Below are 16,339 nucleotides of genomic sequence, written 5' to 3'. Positions count from 1 at the left end.
TTGCACACAAGAAATGTTTTGTGGTGAGACATTGGTACTGTTTGGCCAGGAAAGTGAGTGACGCCCCAGCCCTGGAAATGTTCAAGGTCTGGTTCAATGGGACTGTGAAGAACCTCATCTCATTAAAAAAATGTCCATGGCAGAGGGTTTGGACTAGAAGACCTTTAGAGGCCCCTGCCAATCCAAATCATTCTGCAAGCCTGTGACCAAGCAAAGAGGTCTCTGCCAGACAGCAGTGTTCAGCTCCCAGCAGCTGCATCAGCTTCTAACTCTGTTCTACCATAGCAAAACCTTGATGGGCCCAGCCTTGTAATTAATCCATAGTGGGTTTGAAGTCTCAGCTGCCTGCAAAAAATTACAAAATTTAAATCAAGAAAAGCATGCTGTAGCTTGGAGGTAGAAGCTTGGCTGACACTACCTGAGCTACTTACACTGGTTGCTGTTGAAATCCTTTTTGGGATAGGGAATACCCAAAAATATGAGGAAAAAAAGTAGATAAGCAATTTCAGAAGAGATAGCAGACCTACCTAAGCTGTTAAAGAAGTTACAGCCAGTCTTCTCTTTAAAGTAAAATCTTTCATCTGTCCCAGAAGCTTACTTTGCAGTCTGCTTCTTTTATTTTGGACTTCCATAGCTATAATGGCAGTAGGAAAGGCCCGAGGATAGGTGTTGGAAGCCATATGCTTGTTTCATCAGTAGGCTGGAGCAAGGTAAAAAGCAACTTTAAAAGTGCTACACAATTAAATCATCTGACCCTGTCTCCATCTAGGTGGGTGGATAACAGCTGGCTGCAAGAAACAAGCATGCTGAATGCAACAGGAGCAGGATGTGACAAGGAAAAAGCCCAAACTCCTGTTATTCCAAGCACAATCCTCAGAATAAACCCTTGACACATAAAATACAGAATTGAAATCAGGAGCCACTTTGCTCTTACAGCTGCTTATTTTTCTGGACTGTTCTGGCAGTCTGTGTGGTGCTCCCATGACCATCTCTGCCTTGAACTTGAGCACCAGAGCTTCAGAACACCAAAGCCTGACAGCAGAGAGCAGCCCTCACTGAGTTTGATTTTCAGAAAGATTTTTAGAAGACAACAGAAAACATGAGACAAGCCCCATGGGGGACTTTTCCCATCTGCAGTTCAGCTGGCTCTTGGGCTGATCCAGCCTTTTCTGCCAGGTTTTCCCTGCATTTGAAGTCAGCAGCCATGGTTGCAAGAGCCCAAGGCACTGGGGCAATTCAAGGCTCTTTCCCCAAGAGCCAGTCTGTGCTCTGGAAGTCACAGAAGCCTGCCCAGGGCTGTGAGCGTCCCAAGCCCATCTAAACATGGGCCACCACTGTCCCAGCAGGTCATCTCCAGAGCTGGAAAAGAGCCAGCAGTGGCACTGATCTGGCTGAAAACTTGCCACCCTCCCTCCCCCACCCCCACAAAAAAAAACAATTGAAGCATCAGAGGGCAGAGGGGTGTGAGGCTGCACAGTGAGGAGATGGCAGCAGCACTACCCTGTACAGCCCTCAGGCAAGACCTGTGGTCACCTCTACTTGCCACCAAACCACAGCCAAGCTCACATGCAAGATACTCACAGCTGTTGCTGCTCTTCATGTAGGGGAATGATTACAAGACACCTTACTTGAACAAAATCTTGCTTTTGTGAATTGTTAACCTTCCCTCCCCCCTGCAGCGCTTTGCAACTTTTGCTTTCATTTTTAAGCGAAGTGACCAAGGTCTCCTTGGGGGCAGGGGACACCTTGGCTTCAGCAGCCTTTGCAATGTTCATAAGTTACTACTGCTGTGCTTCAAAGCCTGGCTAGACCTCAGAGTGTGCAGTCCACCTCACTGCTTGCAGTTCAGGCCATGGGAATGTTGCACAAACAAAGTATAAAAGGAAGTAAGATTAAAAAGCAAACAGAAGCATTCAGGAAGAAGGGCTGCACTGACATTGCTTTACAGCCTCTCTCTTGGTCCCATCCATTTGATCAGCCCATCCTGTAGCAAATATTTAATGCAATTGAAAAACACTAAAAATCCATAAAGGTAATTTTCCTGCTTGAGATTTGGAGGAGCAGATTGAACTGTTTGTCCTGGGGTGGTTTTTAATGAACAGTGCAGCTTGTCTATAAGTGGTTTGGGTTCCCTTTCTGTTCCCCATAAACATGAGAAGTATTTAATGCAGGGCTTAACTGAGGTTGAGGTATGTAATGTTGTTTTCTTTAGTGGTTGTTACCCAAGTGAAAAAAAAGGCAAGTGTGTCAAGATACAAGAAAATGCTTTTATAGGCCCAAAGTAAGTTCTCTTGTGTAGCAGCACCAATACGTATCAAGTCCTTTTCTGCAGGAGCCGACTGCCAAAATGAAGTGTCTTCCTTCAGAGAAGATTAATCCAATATATACACCATCAGCAATCTCAAAATCTCCATCAAGGTGCTTAAGTTTCTGCACCAGGGCCTATCAGAAAAAAAACCAAAACAAAACAAAACAAAACAAACAAACCCCTGAGCCATGACAGCATCAAGTAGCTTGGGGCCAGTCTTACCATGACTCAGGCAATGATGTTCCTGTCCCAGTGTCCAACACCACCACGGTGCTGCCAGAACTCCCAGCAGCTGCAGGAGTCCAGGTTTGCAGGTTTTCCCCCTGGTTTGCAGCAAGGAGATATCTCCTAGTCACCAGAGATGGTTGAAATGAGACTCCCATGCAGGAGGGGCCAGCAGAGCCTGCACGTATCATGGTGGGAAATAGAAACTTCCACATCACCAGATGGGAGATGGAACACAGCTCCTGCTCTGGCAGACCTGCACCCACAGCACAGAGCCAGTGCCATGAAGCCCCTGTACCTGACAGAGGTGCCAGTTCCTTGTCCAGTCTGGAGGTACATTTTCTCACTTACTGAATACAAAGGCAAGTCATGATACAGAGCAGCATTCACAGCATTTCAGCCAGGATGCAACCAAAGGGACAGATTGCAATCTACAGATGGCCTGATTTATAGAACAAATGACATTTATCCAGGCTAATACTCCTCTGGAGTATTAAGGCATCTGCTGTGTTCCTAACCCAAGGAAGATCCTGTATGTACCAATACAGATATACAAGGTTGCCCTCCAAATCAGGGGCCTGGGCTGCCTTTGCTTTCCCATTGTTTAGAAAGTGCAAGACCTACTGCTCCCATCTTCATCACTCTCCTACCCCCAAAGGTTTAGTATTCCCCTGCAGAAGAGGAAAACCAGGAAAATCCTCCCTAGAAGAGAACAGATTTCTTAGGTACTCAATTCAGGAGGTGTTTAAACAATCTCCTTGGAATTCTCCACTAGAACCAAAACCAGATCAGCCATTGTACCCAAACTCATTTCATGAACAAGAGCCCCTGAATGAAGTGACAATCCTTAAAATACACCTACATGCCCCATCCAAAATATAACCATGCAGTGAAAGTAGGTAGTATGGTACCATCTCTGTGCTGTCAGAGGTGGAAAGCTACATCTGAACCTTCCTATATTTTCAGCAGCTGACATCAAAATGAATGGATCTCAGCATTCTCAGGATGCACAATGAATTAGAATCCAAAGGAATCACAAAAGCAGACTTAAGTGCTTCTCCCCACCACCTCCCATTTCCTACTAACAGTATTTAGTTTCCAAAGGCAACACCCTCTTTAAATCTTTTACAAGAATGAGTTCTTACTTCCCTATGTAACAAGCCCAAGGATAGCACCAACCTTATGGAAAGGGAAGCTGCTACTCTCTGAGAAACCTCTGCATCACAAAGATAGGGTATGTCTAGAAATTCTTATCCAAATAAAACTCAGAACAGGAGTAATTGCATCAGCCAGACTTTTGGCAACAAACTTTAACAGAAAGTCTCTTTCAGCTTTGTCCTCCTTGCAGAAAGAACCTCTGTCCATAAAAATCTCAGAGCACTCAGATCTCACCTGCAGAAAGCAGATGGACACCCAGTTTTAGTTAACACCTGTTGTGTTAGATGACACTACTTACTACTTATTTGCAGAAGTAGAAATTAAAAACAAAGGTACAAGAAATAAATTACCATGGGTATTACTACTTGCCCTGAGCAAACCATATTTTCAACCAACAGCTGCAAAAAAGCACTGAAAAGTTTACCCACACACACTTCACTGTGCACATACACAAAAATAAATCTCACACATACACCCCCTTACTTTTCTGCAGGCAGTTATTAGCCTAACTGTGCTTTCTTGTGAAGCTCAGTCTCTAATTCAATGGGGGGAAGAGATTACACAACCTTTTCCCAGACTTCCAGCTCCTCTGCCTCTGAGCTTTCCAGGCTACAGATCAAGGCAGCCTAAAAATTTCCCATCAGAACTTCTTACAACCTCCGATAAATCTTCAACTATTCTTAAAAATGGGGTCAGCTCTCTATCCAGCTTCATCTAATTGCTCTTCTTTGTTGTCATCAACTGAATTTGCAGTTTGACTTATATGTTCACTCACTTCCAATGTGGCCTTTACTGAGGGAACTCCCTACCTCCTCTCAGCCCCACCTGAGTAACACATTATTTCTGGGACCTATTGTCCTCCAAAAAGACAATTCCTACTCTCCACTTTCTTACCACCTCTCCATAATTATGCTGCTATAGAGGAAGTGCCAAAATCAAAAGAACTAATAAAGCCACTCAACTACATCTACTTTACTGGAGACTTCATTCATGTTTGACAGACCAAAAATTCCCAGAAGCCAAAAGTTACCCTCAAAACCCTATTCCAGACAGTTTAAAATATGTGTTAACACCCTAGCTGAAAATATTGCAGCATGTGCTTCTTTAGCGAGGCAAGAATTACAACGGTAGTTAGAAAATTTCACCTCTTAACCATCAATTGAAATGTAAAATGCCCCAAATAATCATAAGTTAGTATGGCTTATAAAAACCATATTTGAACACATCCTTTGTAAAATCATCTCATTTTAAACATATCAATACTTGGAAAAAAAATCTTTCCTTGCATATTGGCCTAGTAATTAATTATACTTGGTGCTAAAACAAATCCACCTTTTTAATATTAAGTCATCTAAGTCATCTATTAAGTCATCATTTTCTTACTGCTTAAGATTCCATGTCTGCTAAACTTTAGGCTCATTAGTAAGTATTTCCTATGTGTAGGTATTTACTAAGTGAAATTAAGTCACTCTTCAACCATCAAGTTAATCATGTTGAGCTCCTACACAGCCACCTTCTAGTTTTTCCAGTACTTTATTCCTATAGCTCTTCCTGAGCTTTTACAGTCTCTCCCAAACCAGAGTTTTCCAGGACTGTTTAATTAATGCAAACAGAAACAAGATACACATATTTTAACTGCATGTCAGTCTTTCATCAAACAACTTCCTTCAGCCCAAGTACCAAGTATGGATGACTGTACGTGTAATGCGTGTTCTTTCCCAGCTTTAATTCACTTTTTCCTTACATTTAGATTCTGGACATACACAGTAGGAACTTTGGCTATGCTATTTCCTCCCTGAGCTGAGTTACCTCAAATCTGTGTTTTTATGGCTGTGTTTTGCATAGCAAGGCAGGCTGTTTTACAACAGTAATTGATGTAAACTTCTACTAGTTATCTGTCATCTCCAAACTGCTTGGCTGGTACCTCAAGTAATGTCTGAAGGTCCCAATCCAATACCCTGGAGGAAGGCCAGGGTAGGAGGAGCTGGTTTTGCTAAGCCTCCATGGTGTTTGCTTACAACTGAATAAATTAAGAGATGTTGGCTGACATCACCATTTCTCTTGCTTGTGTTACTCCTTACACTTGCATACTGTGAAGATTCTGAGATACTATCCTTGTGCCAGTACCTGGCCCTTCCCAAGAGCTAATTTGTGAGGAAGCCAAAAATCACTTCCCGGACAGCACCCTGTTTCCTAAAAGCAGTGGGTCACTCACTATCTGTAGTCCCCTACCCCAGCACACACAGCCAAGGGCTCTCCTTACACAGACCTCCAGCCCCTGAAGCATTCACTGCCAGAGCCACAAATTGCTAGAAAAATATATGCCCAAGCTAAGATCTTATATTCACAAAATAGGGACTCAAGGCAAAACTTTTTCATTAGCTCTCTACACTCAGCGCTTTTCAGACTCCTTGTTTTGGCTTTGGGGAAGACAGAGGCAGTGAGCTACACACAGCCCACAAAGTGTGGATCATATGGAAAAAAATCCAAAATGTGACTAACCAGGCAAGGCCTAGGTTCACGGGACACAAACTGCATCACATCTCTGCAGGGCAAGCTACAGGCTTTTGTCAAAGTATTTCCTGAGAAAACACCCTCCTCCCACCCAAAGACAGCCTGAACTGCTGCAGCCAAATCCATTTAGGGGACAGGATGGTCACAAAGTTACTCCTAGGAACCCCTTCAAGCTGATGATGAAAAGGCTGAAATGAAGCCATTTCTGACAGAAGGACACCAAGCATTCCCATAGGTGGGTGGGATCACGGAACCACAGCATATCCTATGTTGGAAGGGACCCACAAGGGTCATTCAAGTCCAGCTTCTGGCCCTGGACTTTTAGTTAAGTTCCAGTTAATGTTTTTAACACAGTCACATAAAAACTTTGTAATCTTTAGGATACTGAAAACTTAAAATTTCCACTGACTGACGACAATAAGCATTAATCTGTTCTTGATAGTTATTGCCATAGTACTCTTCAGTAAACACTGACTTTGGAGGATTTACATGTATTTAAATATTATCCTTTCTTCCTCCTTACCCCCCACCTCCATCTGGAAAGAATTATTCTGCAAGTCGAATGACAATCATTTGAGTCATACAAAACAACATGAAACCAAGACTGTCAGTAGATTTATACCACATCCTTTAGGAGTTTAGTTTAGTTTCACATAGTGAAACATCTAATGGCTTTCATAATTTTCAACAGATAACTTGAAGTTAGCCATACCACAAACACAGCAGCAGATACAGAGTTTCAAACAACTCTTAACTGATTTTTTCCTGTGCTATGTTGAAATAGAGTACGCTATTTAAAGTATATTTAAACATTCAGCTATTTTAAGGGGTTTTCCCCACTCCTGAGTACAGTATTATGTAAAAATCAATAGATAAAAGATGATCTTGTTCTAGAAGACACAGCACACTAGTCATACATGGTTGGCATTATTCTAGATGTAAATTTGGAACAATATTAAAATTTAATCTCCTTCTATGGTGTTCTATGTACAGTTTCCAAAACAAAGAAATGAACCACTGTTTTTGTGTGTTGTCCCCACCACTTTTTTTTTTTTTTAACTATAATTTTTATTTAAATAAGACACAGGAACTTCTATACCGAAAAAAAATACAAAACAAAAGCCACACATTTCCTTGTGTAAAGCAATATTGTGTGATAACTTGAATACTGTTCAGCACAGTGGCTAGAAATAACAGTACAACTATGTACAAAACTTTAAACAATATTTGACAAATTTCTACAGCTGAATGTAGAATACAATTGAGATAAACAACTGCTGGGAAATTTACATGGCAAAGCATTAGCTTTAACACATTTGGTTCAAAATCTTCAATTCTGCTAAGAACAAATGTGCATTTTAATTAATATTTAGTTTCTCATGGAAAAAATATAAAGAACATGTAATGGCATTGCAAATATTGTACAGAGTTCAGCACTGATCTAAAAACCACTCATCATATCCCCTGGTAACCTAACACCAATAACTGAGACTACAATTTCATATCTGGACATAGCCAGAGCATAAAAAGGTCATCATACTGCAATGTTAGTCTAGAAAGAAAAATATTAAAAGGAATCGATACTTACATCTCGAGTATTTCCTCCCCTTTATCTTCAGTCTATAAAATATATAGTGTTTTCACCTAGGCCTGAGATTAGTAGGGTTAAAGATGGCTGCTGTGTTTCAATAAGCTTTTTCACATGAAAATGGTTAGAGACAGACCTCTCTCCTACGTTTTCTGCAAGGGGAGTCCAAAAACAGTGGATGTTTTATAGGCTGTGAATTCCACCTTGTAAGACAGCATTAACAAAAACTCGGTAATAAAAAGGAAGCAATGCTGTATCTCCAAACAAAGCACATATCTAGTGAGTAGTTACTGGTGGCTCACTCTCATCCCCCTCCAATCTCATCTTCCAAAGCAGAAGAAAACATAAAAGAGCATGTTTAAATGCTCCTAGTAGCTGCAGGCTACTAATCTCTTCAATTCCTGGAAATGGTGAACCTTATTCTCTTAGGAGCAGACAGCATACACGCAGTTCCACCGAGCTGAAAGCAATGGAGCAAGAACATCAAGTTTATTTTGCCTTTGGGGTCCTCTTGGTATCACAGGAAATTATCTCTGAAAGCAATGCTCCTCTTTTTCTAGCACAACAGAAGAGTGTCACAAACCCAATCTTGCCATGTACTATTTTGAGACAGTGTCCAGCCTGCAAAACCAGGATTATTTTACATGGATTTTTCTTTTATTTACACTTGAGGAGGGGGGGAAACACACTTTTACACACACAGCTTAAGTAACTGAAAGTTATGGGAGAAGCTTTAAGTAACATGAACTTAAAACTATTATTTTCCCCACCCCTCTTACAACACCCACTTGCTACTTCTGGACTTTCATCCAAACACAATTACTCACTACATAAATAAAATGACGCTCATCTAACACTGCTCAACAAAATCTGAAAACCTATTTCCACCAGCAAATGAATGAACATTTCCAAAAGAGAAACTAAACATTAATTTGACTTTTAGACGGTAACAGTAGCATTTCACATCCTTAACTGCCAACAAAAACCATGAGAGGAAATCCCCAATCACCCCCCCCCCCCCCCCCCGTGAAACCTAAAAGAATTTCTGTCCTTTAACAAAAACATTCTTGTCTTTCAAAATCCTCTCACGCACAATGTGGAATGTTTCTCATGTACAGCCTAGTACTGAACACTTTATTTGCAACAGTTTAACAGTCATTAACTGAGCAACACCTGAAACCTTTAAATGCCACAATTTTACATCTATTGAAATGACAGTAAATGCAACAGTTGTTTTACTTGTAAGCACATGACAAAGTGATATACATCACAGATTTGCTGGTTCTCCTCATGTTCACCCATGTCCAGGGTCATCATTCACCTGGATCTGAATGCACTTATTCCAAGAAAGTGGAATGTAATGAGGAAATATAATGCATAAAACAAGGAAAGGCAAAAGAGTGATGTTCCCTCTTTAGCTTTGTAGCTGTAAAATATTTTATATTCCAATATGATATACATTCCAAGTTACCTGAGTTTACACTTCAAGAGAAGTACCTGAAGCTAGGCCATAGGGTGGGCACTGTGCAACTGCTGTGGCCATTTTTTTTTTTTTTTTGCATTGTGTGTATTACAGAAGTTAGAAACATAAACACCTGGATCAATTGTAAACATAATCCTGAAGTACAGTATTTTCCATAGGACACAACACAGCAAGACATTTTCTATTCAGACAGGCAACATTTTTTTATATATAGAGAGAGCTTATTTATACTGTAGAATTTGAAACAGAACACAGGACACAGTACTAATCTGGTCAAATGTACTATGAAATGCATAGTCTCCACTTGAAACATTTCATGTAATATGGATTCTGCAGGCATTACTGCTTTCTCACAAAAAAAATGCCAAATATGGATTCTGTCCCTGCCAAGAACAGTGTTGAGATATTTGTTGAATGCTGCTAAGTATTCTGTGGTGTTCTGAAAGGTTGCCACCTCATGCAGATGTATCTGAACTAGGATCTCCTCCCTCCTTGTCTGGGGCAGAGGCCTGCTCCACCTTGCTCTAGATCAACACATAGCTCTGAGGAGAGGAATGCTCTTCAGTCTGAATCTCCTGCAGGAGCGGCTGCTGCGGCTGGCACGGCTGTACCGGGGTCTCTGGCGAGTCCACTGTGCTGGTGTCATCTGACAGAGATGAGAAGGAGACCCGGGACGAAAGCTGCTCAACAGTCAGGGTGCTCAGAGCTGTGCTTTGAGCCGAGTTGGGAGAGTTCTTCAGCGTCAGGTCTGAAGCGGGAAGGAGGGGGCCCAGGAGTTTTACAGGACAGAAAGCTGATCCGGTTGGGATGAAATTAACCTTGTTTTTGTCAGGACATGAAAAGAGAGGGGCTGAGACAGGCTGACGAGACCTACAACGAGAAAAAAGATTATATATCTGACCAGCTGAGATGCCCTTCACATTGTGAACTTTGTGGTTCTATACGTTGCTAAAATGTGAATGACAAGGAATGGGATTAATTGGACAGAGGGGCAAACATCTTCCATATTGGTAGTCAGCTAACTGATCCACAGCATTAAAAATAGTACCATCACAAAAAATGACTTGGTAATTACTGGACAAACATGCAACTTCCAGCACGAAAAATCTGCAGTACATATGCACATGAAAAAATGCCATGATTAATTTAGAATGGCACAAATTCTTCTTTGATAAGCGATGCAGCAACAACACATTTAGTCATTTTAAATTCCTTTGAGGACCTCCACAAAACAGACCTCTCATTTCCCATATTCCATAATTTGTCTGGAGGCTTTTTCCACAATCCAACATTTCTCCCTTTACCACCCAGAAGGCAACGAATGCTGCTAGAGCAAGAAACATCCCCTCCTTAATTCTTTCATCCACAGGAGCTTAGCATGCAACCTCAACAGCATGTGCTGTGCTTAAATATTGCTGGGTCTAGGGAAAAAAGACATGATGTCCAAGAATTTCATTTCCAATTTCTTGCTCAGCAAAAATATTGAGCAAAGTCTATGCCATAAGCATGCTACCATCTACAAAGACATTTTATATGTTTCATTCCATTTTCTATGTTTTATACACATCAAAATGCAACCTATGCTTGAAATGGGTAATTATGACAGGGGGAGTTTTTGCTTAAGCTATGAAAATTTAAAATGTTAAAAAAATACACTGAAAGAGGTTTATATAAATGCTTAGGAAATTAATGTACCTTATCTTTCCTGCTTGGAATTTTGTTGCCTTTTGTAAACGCACAAAAAGAGGTAAAAGACTCCATTTTCTCTTCACACCAATGTAAACACTTGAACTTCTCTGTTGCACAAACTATAAGAATAGTTTGCTCCTGCAAAACCCATCAGCTGGAATAGTTTATTCATCTGCAGTTGAATAGGCTCAGTAAACAGGTTTACTGCTTTGCAGATACCAGCTGATATAAAAGGCATTACTTACGACATTTCCTCAAAGACCTTCACTCGCTCACATCCCTCTGGGGGCTCTCGTTTGAACATGTAGCTGTTGTTTGGTTTGGGAGATGAGGCATACTTGGGCAACGGTGAGCTACTCCCACTGTCTGAAAATTTAAAGCAGTTATATTACTAGAGATTGAGAGTGCTTTTTAATTAAATTCGATTTCCAAACAAGATGCCTTTTTTCACAATTTAGCCACTACGCTGGTTTGCTTCTACCACAACGCTTCCTTTATTGCAGGCTACTTCTAACACCCTTGTATAGCACATTTCTTCTGAGTAACAGCTTCGGTGCAGCAGCAATCTATTGTATAACAACACATAACAGGAGGATATTTTTATCCAGAACACTGCAACTGGAACAAAGCAGAGCTGTGATCCTGGAAACAAATACATTCTTTATTACATAGCTCAAAAACCGCAAATGAACAAGGTAATATGCATAATACATGCAGAAGAATTAAGAGTGGTAATGATAAAACACCTTCTCACTGTATAAACAGTGTATACAGCTTGTATCTTATTTTAAAACACAGTTCTTCACTGGAATATTGCCTTATTAGCCTCATGAGCAGCTCAGAAGTCGGAACTAAACAAAACACATTTGTAACACAGGTACTGCTACCTTATCATTACAACGTCTTATCTTACTTGCTTCACAGTTGTGAAGTTGCTTTAGAATCTAGAATAAAACTTCTACAATTTATTCTCTCATCACTACAGGCTATATAATACAAGTATTCTTCATAACCCCAGCTGCCTGTGTGTATTTTAGCCAGACACACTTAGAATTAATGGTGAGAGGATCTAGGACAAAAGGCAATGGGCAGATTTATTTGTACTTCTCAGAAAGTATAAGAGAAGGTTCAAGTCTGGTAATGATAGAAGCACAGAAGGTTCAAATCTTTGGATTATGAAAGGGTTCACTTTAAACAGTCATGCTGACAACATGATAGTAAATGCATTAAGGAAATAAAGTAGGTACAGAAATAGCTATCCACAGAAAATTAGCTTTCTCCAGTGGCTTCTACCTTTTCAAAGTGCAACACCTCTCCTAAGGTAGTATTATTGGTTCCCTATTCCCTGCTTAGGATTTCAATTAAAAAATGAAATAGCAAAATTAATGAGGACCCACCAACTTACAAATACACCTTAACTGGAGAGAAATAGCTGCTCTTGCTTTAGCCCTTTTCAAGTCTTTCCATTCCTGTGGGGTACATTATTTTTAACTCAAGTTTATAGCCTTTGTTTACTTCTCTGTTGTGCATGTGTGTTGCTTTTTCAGCTATCCAAGCTTCAAGTACTGTGATCTAACTTCACCAGAGTGGAGAGATTTGTCTTTAACAGCTTGCAAAGAGTAACTACACAAACTATTATATTACCCTGACTCAAATACTAAGGCTAATCATTAGATGTTTTGAAACATTTCTGCTTCCTCTTACAAGAAGAAACAAATCGACTCAAATGTCACACTTCCTTTTGAAGATTTATTATGAAAGATACGAGATAAAAAATAATGTTGACGTGATCTTTAGTAGCATATTGATTATTCAGCTCTTTCCTGCTGTAGAGTGAATACAGAACTTCTATTTACAGAATTTTTGGTGTTAACTACGAAGGCAGAAAATGCTTAGAGACGATACAGATATTTGCCAAGTTGGGAGCATGATGGTCCTGTTGGCATTTTTCCACTGCTGGCCCACACCACTCATTCCAAACACAGAAATCATTAACAGAACCCAGACAGTTTGTTTCCTCCTGCTAATATTTAAAACTGAACATCCAAGTTTCTATTTTAAAAATTAGAGACATAAAATGTACTACTGTTCGTTCCACTGCATAGTGGAAAACCATGGCAGTACATCCAAGGGAAGAATCAAACAGAATTCAAAGTTAAGTCAGGTCTTGGAAGATTTAAGAGTCTTGTCTACTAGCCAGTTCAGCTTTCAATCAAGTTTTTGGTTTAGTTAGCCCTGCCTGGCTGAAACTTTCTACGTGAGACAGCTGCTAAACAAGTATTTCTCTTTACCCTCCCAGTTTTTAAAGCTTATGAGGTTGTTGGATTTCCATTTTGCCCGAATGCACGGCACGCGCTGCTGGAGAACTGTGAGGAGACTCGCGCATACAAGCCAGGCCTTGGGCGAGAGTAGAAGGGACTGGGAGCACAGGCCACCAGTTAAGTGCAAGAGGTGGTATCCACAGCTTAAGCCAGATCCACTTGTGTATCCTGTGGGCTCTGCAGCGCTGAACTGTCCCGTCATTAACCCCTGCCGACACGGCACATCCACGTGCGCTGTCCCGGGTTTGATGGGCGTGCTCACTGCTCCCCCAGGCTGCAAGGCCGAGCCCTCGGCTCCCTCCAGCAGGGGGCGCCCTGCCGGCGTGACCCAGCCCACCCATCCCATCCCATCCCATCCAGCTCCGCTGCATTCCATTCCATTCCATTCCATTCCATTCCATTCCATTCCATTCCATTCCATTCCATCCCGCTCCATTCCATCCCATTCTATCCGGCACTGATCCTGGAATCTTTAAAGCGACTTTCCCTCCCACAAACGCACAGCAGACAATATGGAGGCTTATCACACCGAACTTCTGGACACAAATTTAAAACACATATATTCTGTTATCTAGAAAGCATTTTAAGAGTGTAACTCAAACACTAATGATTTTAACCTTAATACAGGAAATCATATCTTGCACATATTAGAACAACAAAAGAGGGTAACTAAAAAACAATCTGTAAAGCAGTTTTTTGAGTGACTTTAACAAGAAACGGCCAGTGAGCCTTGGGATTACTTTTGATAGGTTCAAAAATTCCAACAAGACTATCCAAAGACTCCACTAACAACATTCCTTTAAAGAGCTATGGATCAGATGCCCAGAATTTAACAAGCACCTTCACAATCACGTTACCTGGAAGAGCCTGCTAGCAACAGTGGGACTACTAAATGCTGCCTAAATCAAAATCCCTGAAAAACAGGGTATACAATTTATATTTGTACAAAGAAACCCCTCCAGATTTCATCTGCTTATACCTTCATATGCCTTTGAATTTCACCTCTGTCACAGCTGCTGAGGATGCTATGTGGGGCTCTGAATTACAGTTCCATGGACCAGAGTATCACAAAACAGATCTAGTGAAACCAGTAGTTTTAATACAAAATCCAGGTGCCATGAAAACACATTCTTTCCCAACCCTTCCTTGCCTGCTCTAATCAACACTGTGTAGTATCACTGCTCTGTCCAGAGTAATACTGCAAACCTCTTCTGAAAATTAGCTTTCACTCACTTTTGAAAAACTCTATTTAACAGCTTCTTGCAGAAAGGTAAACCCACCAGTTGATAGAGTCCAAAGGGCAGCTGGGAGGGCCTCAGGCCAAAGCACAGCTTTGCACAAAAAGTAAAAGATGCTTTAGGAATGTAAAGCAGTGCTGTGTCTGTACAGAACATTGGCTCCTCTTACTGCTTAGTCTCTTAGTCAAACTAACCTTCCTTTCCTATTCAGCAACACACCCCACAACCATTAGCAACACCAGTAACTCCACTTTTTAATGGTAAATACAAGTTATTTTCAACAAGAGAAAAACTAAGCTTTTAGAAAAGTAACAAGAAAAGGTCACCAAAACATCTACATTTGGTTAGACAATGCATATTTTCAAACTTAACAGGCCTCACAAAAAATAGGAGATGGTTTTATTCTAGCTCACAAAAGCTTTTAAAATGAAGGTGTGAAAACCTTCCCACGTTTTTATTGTAAAGAGTAGTTAACAGCCACAACAAATGTAATAAACCATCCCTCAAACTTGCTATTCTGTTGTAATTTACAGCCATGTCCCTCATTTATCCATAATTTAATTTTGAAGCAATATTCTAATTCAGAATAATTGGCCTGTAGTATCTAGATAATATGAGAGCAAAAAGCACCTTTTTGACTATACTACTGCAACCTCTGAAGAAATTACTTTCTCTTGGAAAACTGCTACATGTTTTCCTAGTTTTTACCTTGCCTTAAAAACTTAAGTTCTGATGAGAAGTTCAAGGTTTTATCTTTCATACGCACAGTATTATGTACCTTACTTAAACCAAGTTGAAAATGCCGTCATGATGACTTAAACTGGCTGTTTATCATCATCACCTACACACTTCTCCTGGAGAAGACTTTTGATGCAAGCCTAGCATTGAAGTCAGTCTTAAAACCAAAATCCACAAATAAGGATCTATCCATAAATTTCACTCAAGTCAGCTGTTCAAAAAATCCAAGGCAAGAGATAAAAAGCCTTGAAAAGCATTAAAAAGGCTAGATGCACTATTTCAAACTGTCTTCACTCACTACTGCCAATAATGTACCAGAGAAAATTCCCATTACTGTGATAACGAAGTACTGACTGCAAAAGGAATTATTCATTTCCTTGCTTTTTAACTTATATTTGTTATCAGGACATACATGAACCAATTTACCTGTCAAGATGCTTTTTCTGTGCTAATACTTTAGTAGATGTTTCTATAGTGATTCAGTCTCAACAACATATTAAAATTCACATGCATAGTATACGAAAGAGGAGTATGGTGGGGACAAGCTAATAACACTTATTTTTGGAGCATAGCCAACTCTCATTTTGAGGTAAGACTTCTACTTTAATGTGGTTAACTTGCACACACCCACCCCCAGTTCAGGATTTGGGCAGATGGATTAGTTTTCCACTATTTCCTTTTAAATCCAAGCTGTGGAAAAAAATACTTTTCAGAAATCAAGAAAAGCGTTTCTCCTGTTGACTTCCCCAAGCCTAGTCCCAAATTACTTTAACTCTTAATAAACAGACAGTATTTACAAAAAAAGCACTTAACCTTACTTACAACCTCAAAACTCTGCTATCTTTAGCTCACTGGTAAATAAATATATGCTAAATCTTAGAAGTTTTCATTTCCTCTGTGAAACTTACTCCTCTTAGCTTGCATGATTTACCCAAATCCTACATCCTCCATACTGAGTCCATGTTTCAGCTAGCTGACCAGAAGCACAAGGGTAAAAACCACAGTCCTTTTTTACACTGGTGCCTGTATACTCATACTCCATAGTCTGTCCGTAACTCTTAATTCCTGAAACTTCAG

At 40.4% G+C, this 16,339-nt stretch overlaps 1 protein-coding gene across 5 annotated transcripts in view; it reads right to left on the bottom strand.

Annotated features, from left to right (window-relative positions):
- Positions 1–7,225: 7,225 nt before the first annotated feature.
- GLCCI1 (glucocorticoid induced 1) overlaps positions 7,226–16,339 on the bottom strand; it is a 53,987-nt gene continuing 44,873 nt past the window's right edge. For 2 of the 5 annotated variants that reach the window (XM_005480808.4, XM_005480809.4), the window contains exons 7-8: positions 11,211–11,331; positions 7,226–10,146 (exon numbers count right to left, since the gene is read on the bottom strand). In XM_005480808.4, coding sequence (XP_005480865.1) covers positions 9,801–10,146; positions 11,211–11,331 — 467 coding nt within the window. In that variant the 3' untranslated portion in view covers positions 7,226–9,800. Of the gene's footprint in view, positions 10,147–11,206; positions 11,332–16,339 lie in introns of those variants that run through there. The other 3 variants (XM_074536514.1, XM_074536517.1, XM_074536511.1) reach the window with 2 other exon arrangements.

The sequence above is a fragment of the Zonotrichia albicollis genome, chromosome 1 (assembly GCF_047830755.1).
Source record: "Zonotrichia albicollis isolate bZonAlb1 chromosome 1, bZonAlb1.hap1, whole genome shotgun sequence".
Taxonomy (NCBI): domain Eukaryota; kingdom Metazoa; phylum Chordata; class Aves; order Passeriformes; family Passerellidae; genus Zonotrichia; species Zonotrichia albicollis.
This window is presented reverse-complemented; position numbering and strand designations above follow the sequence as displayed.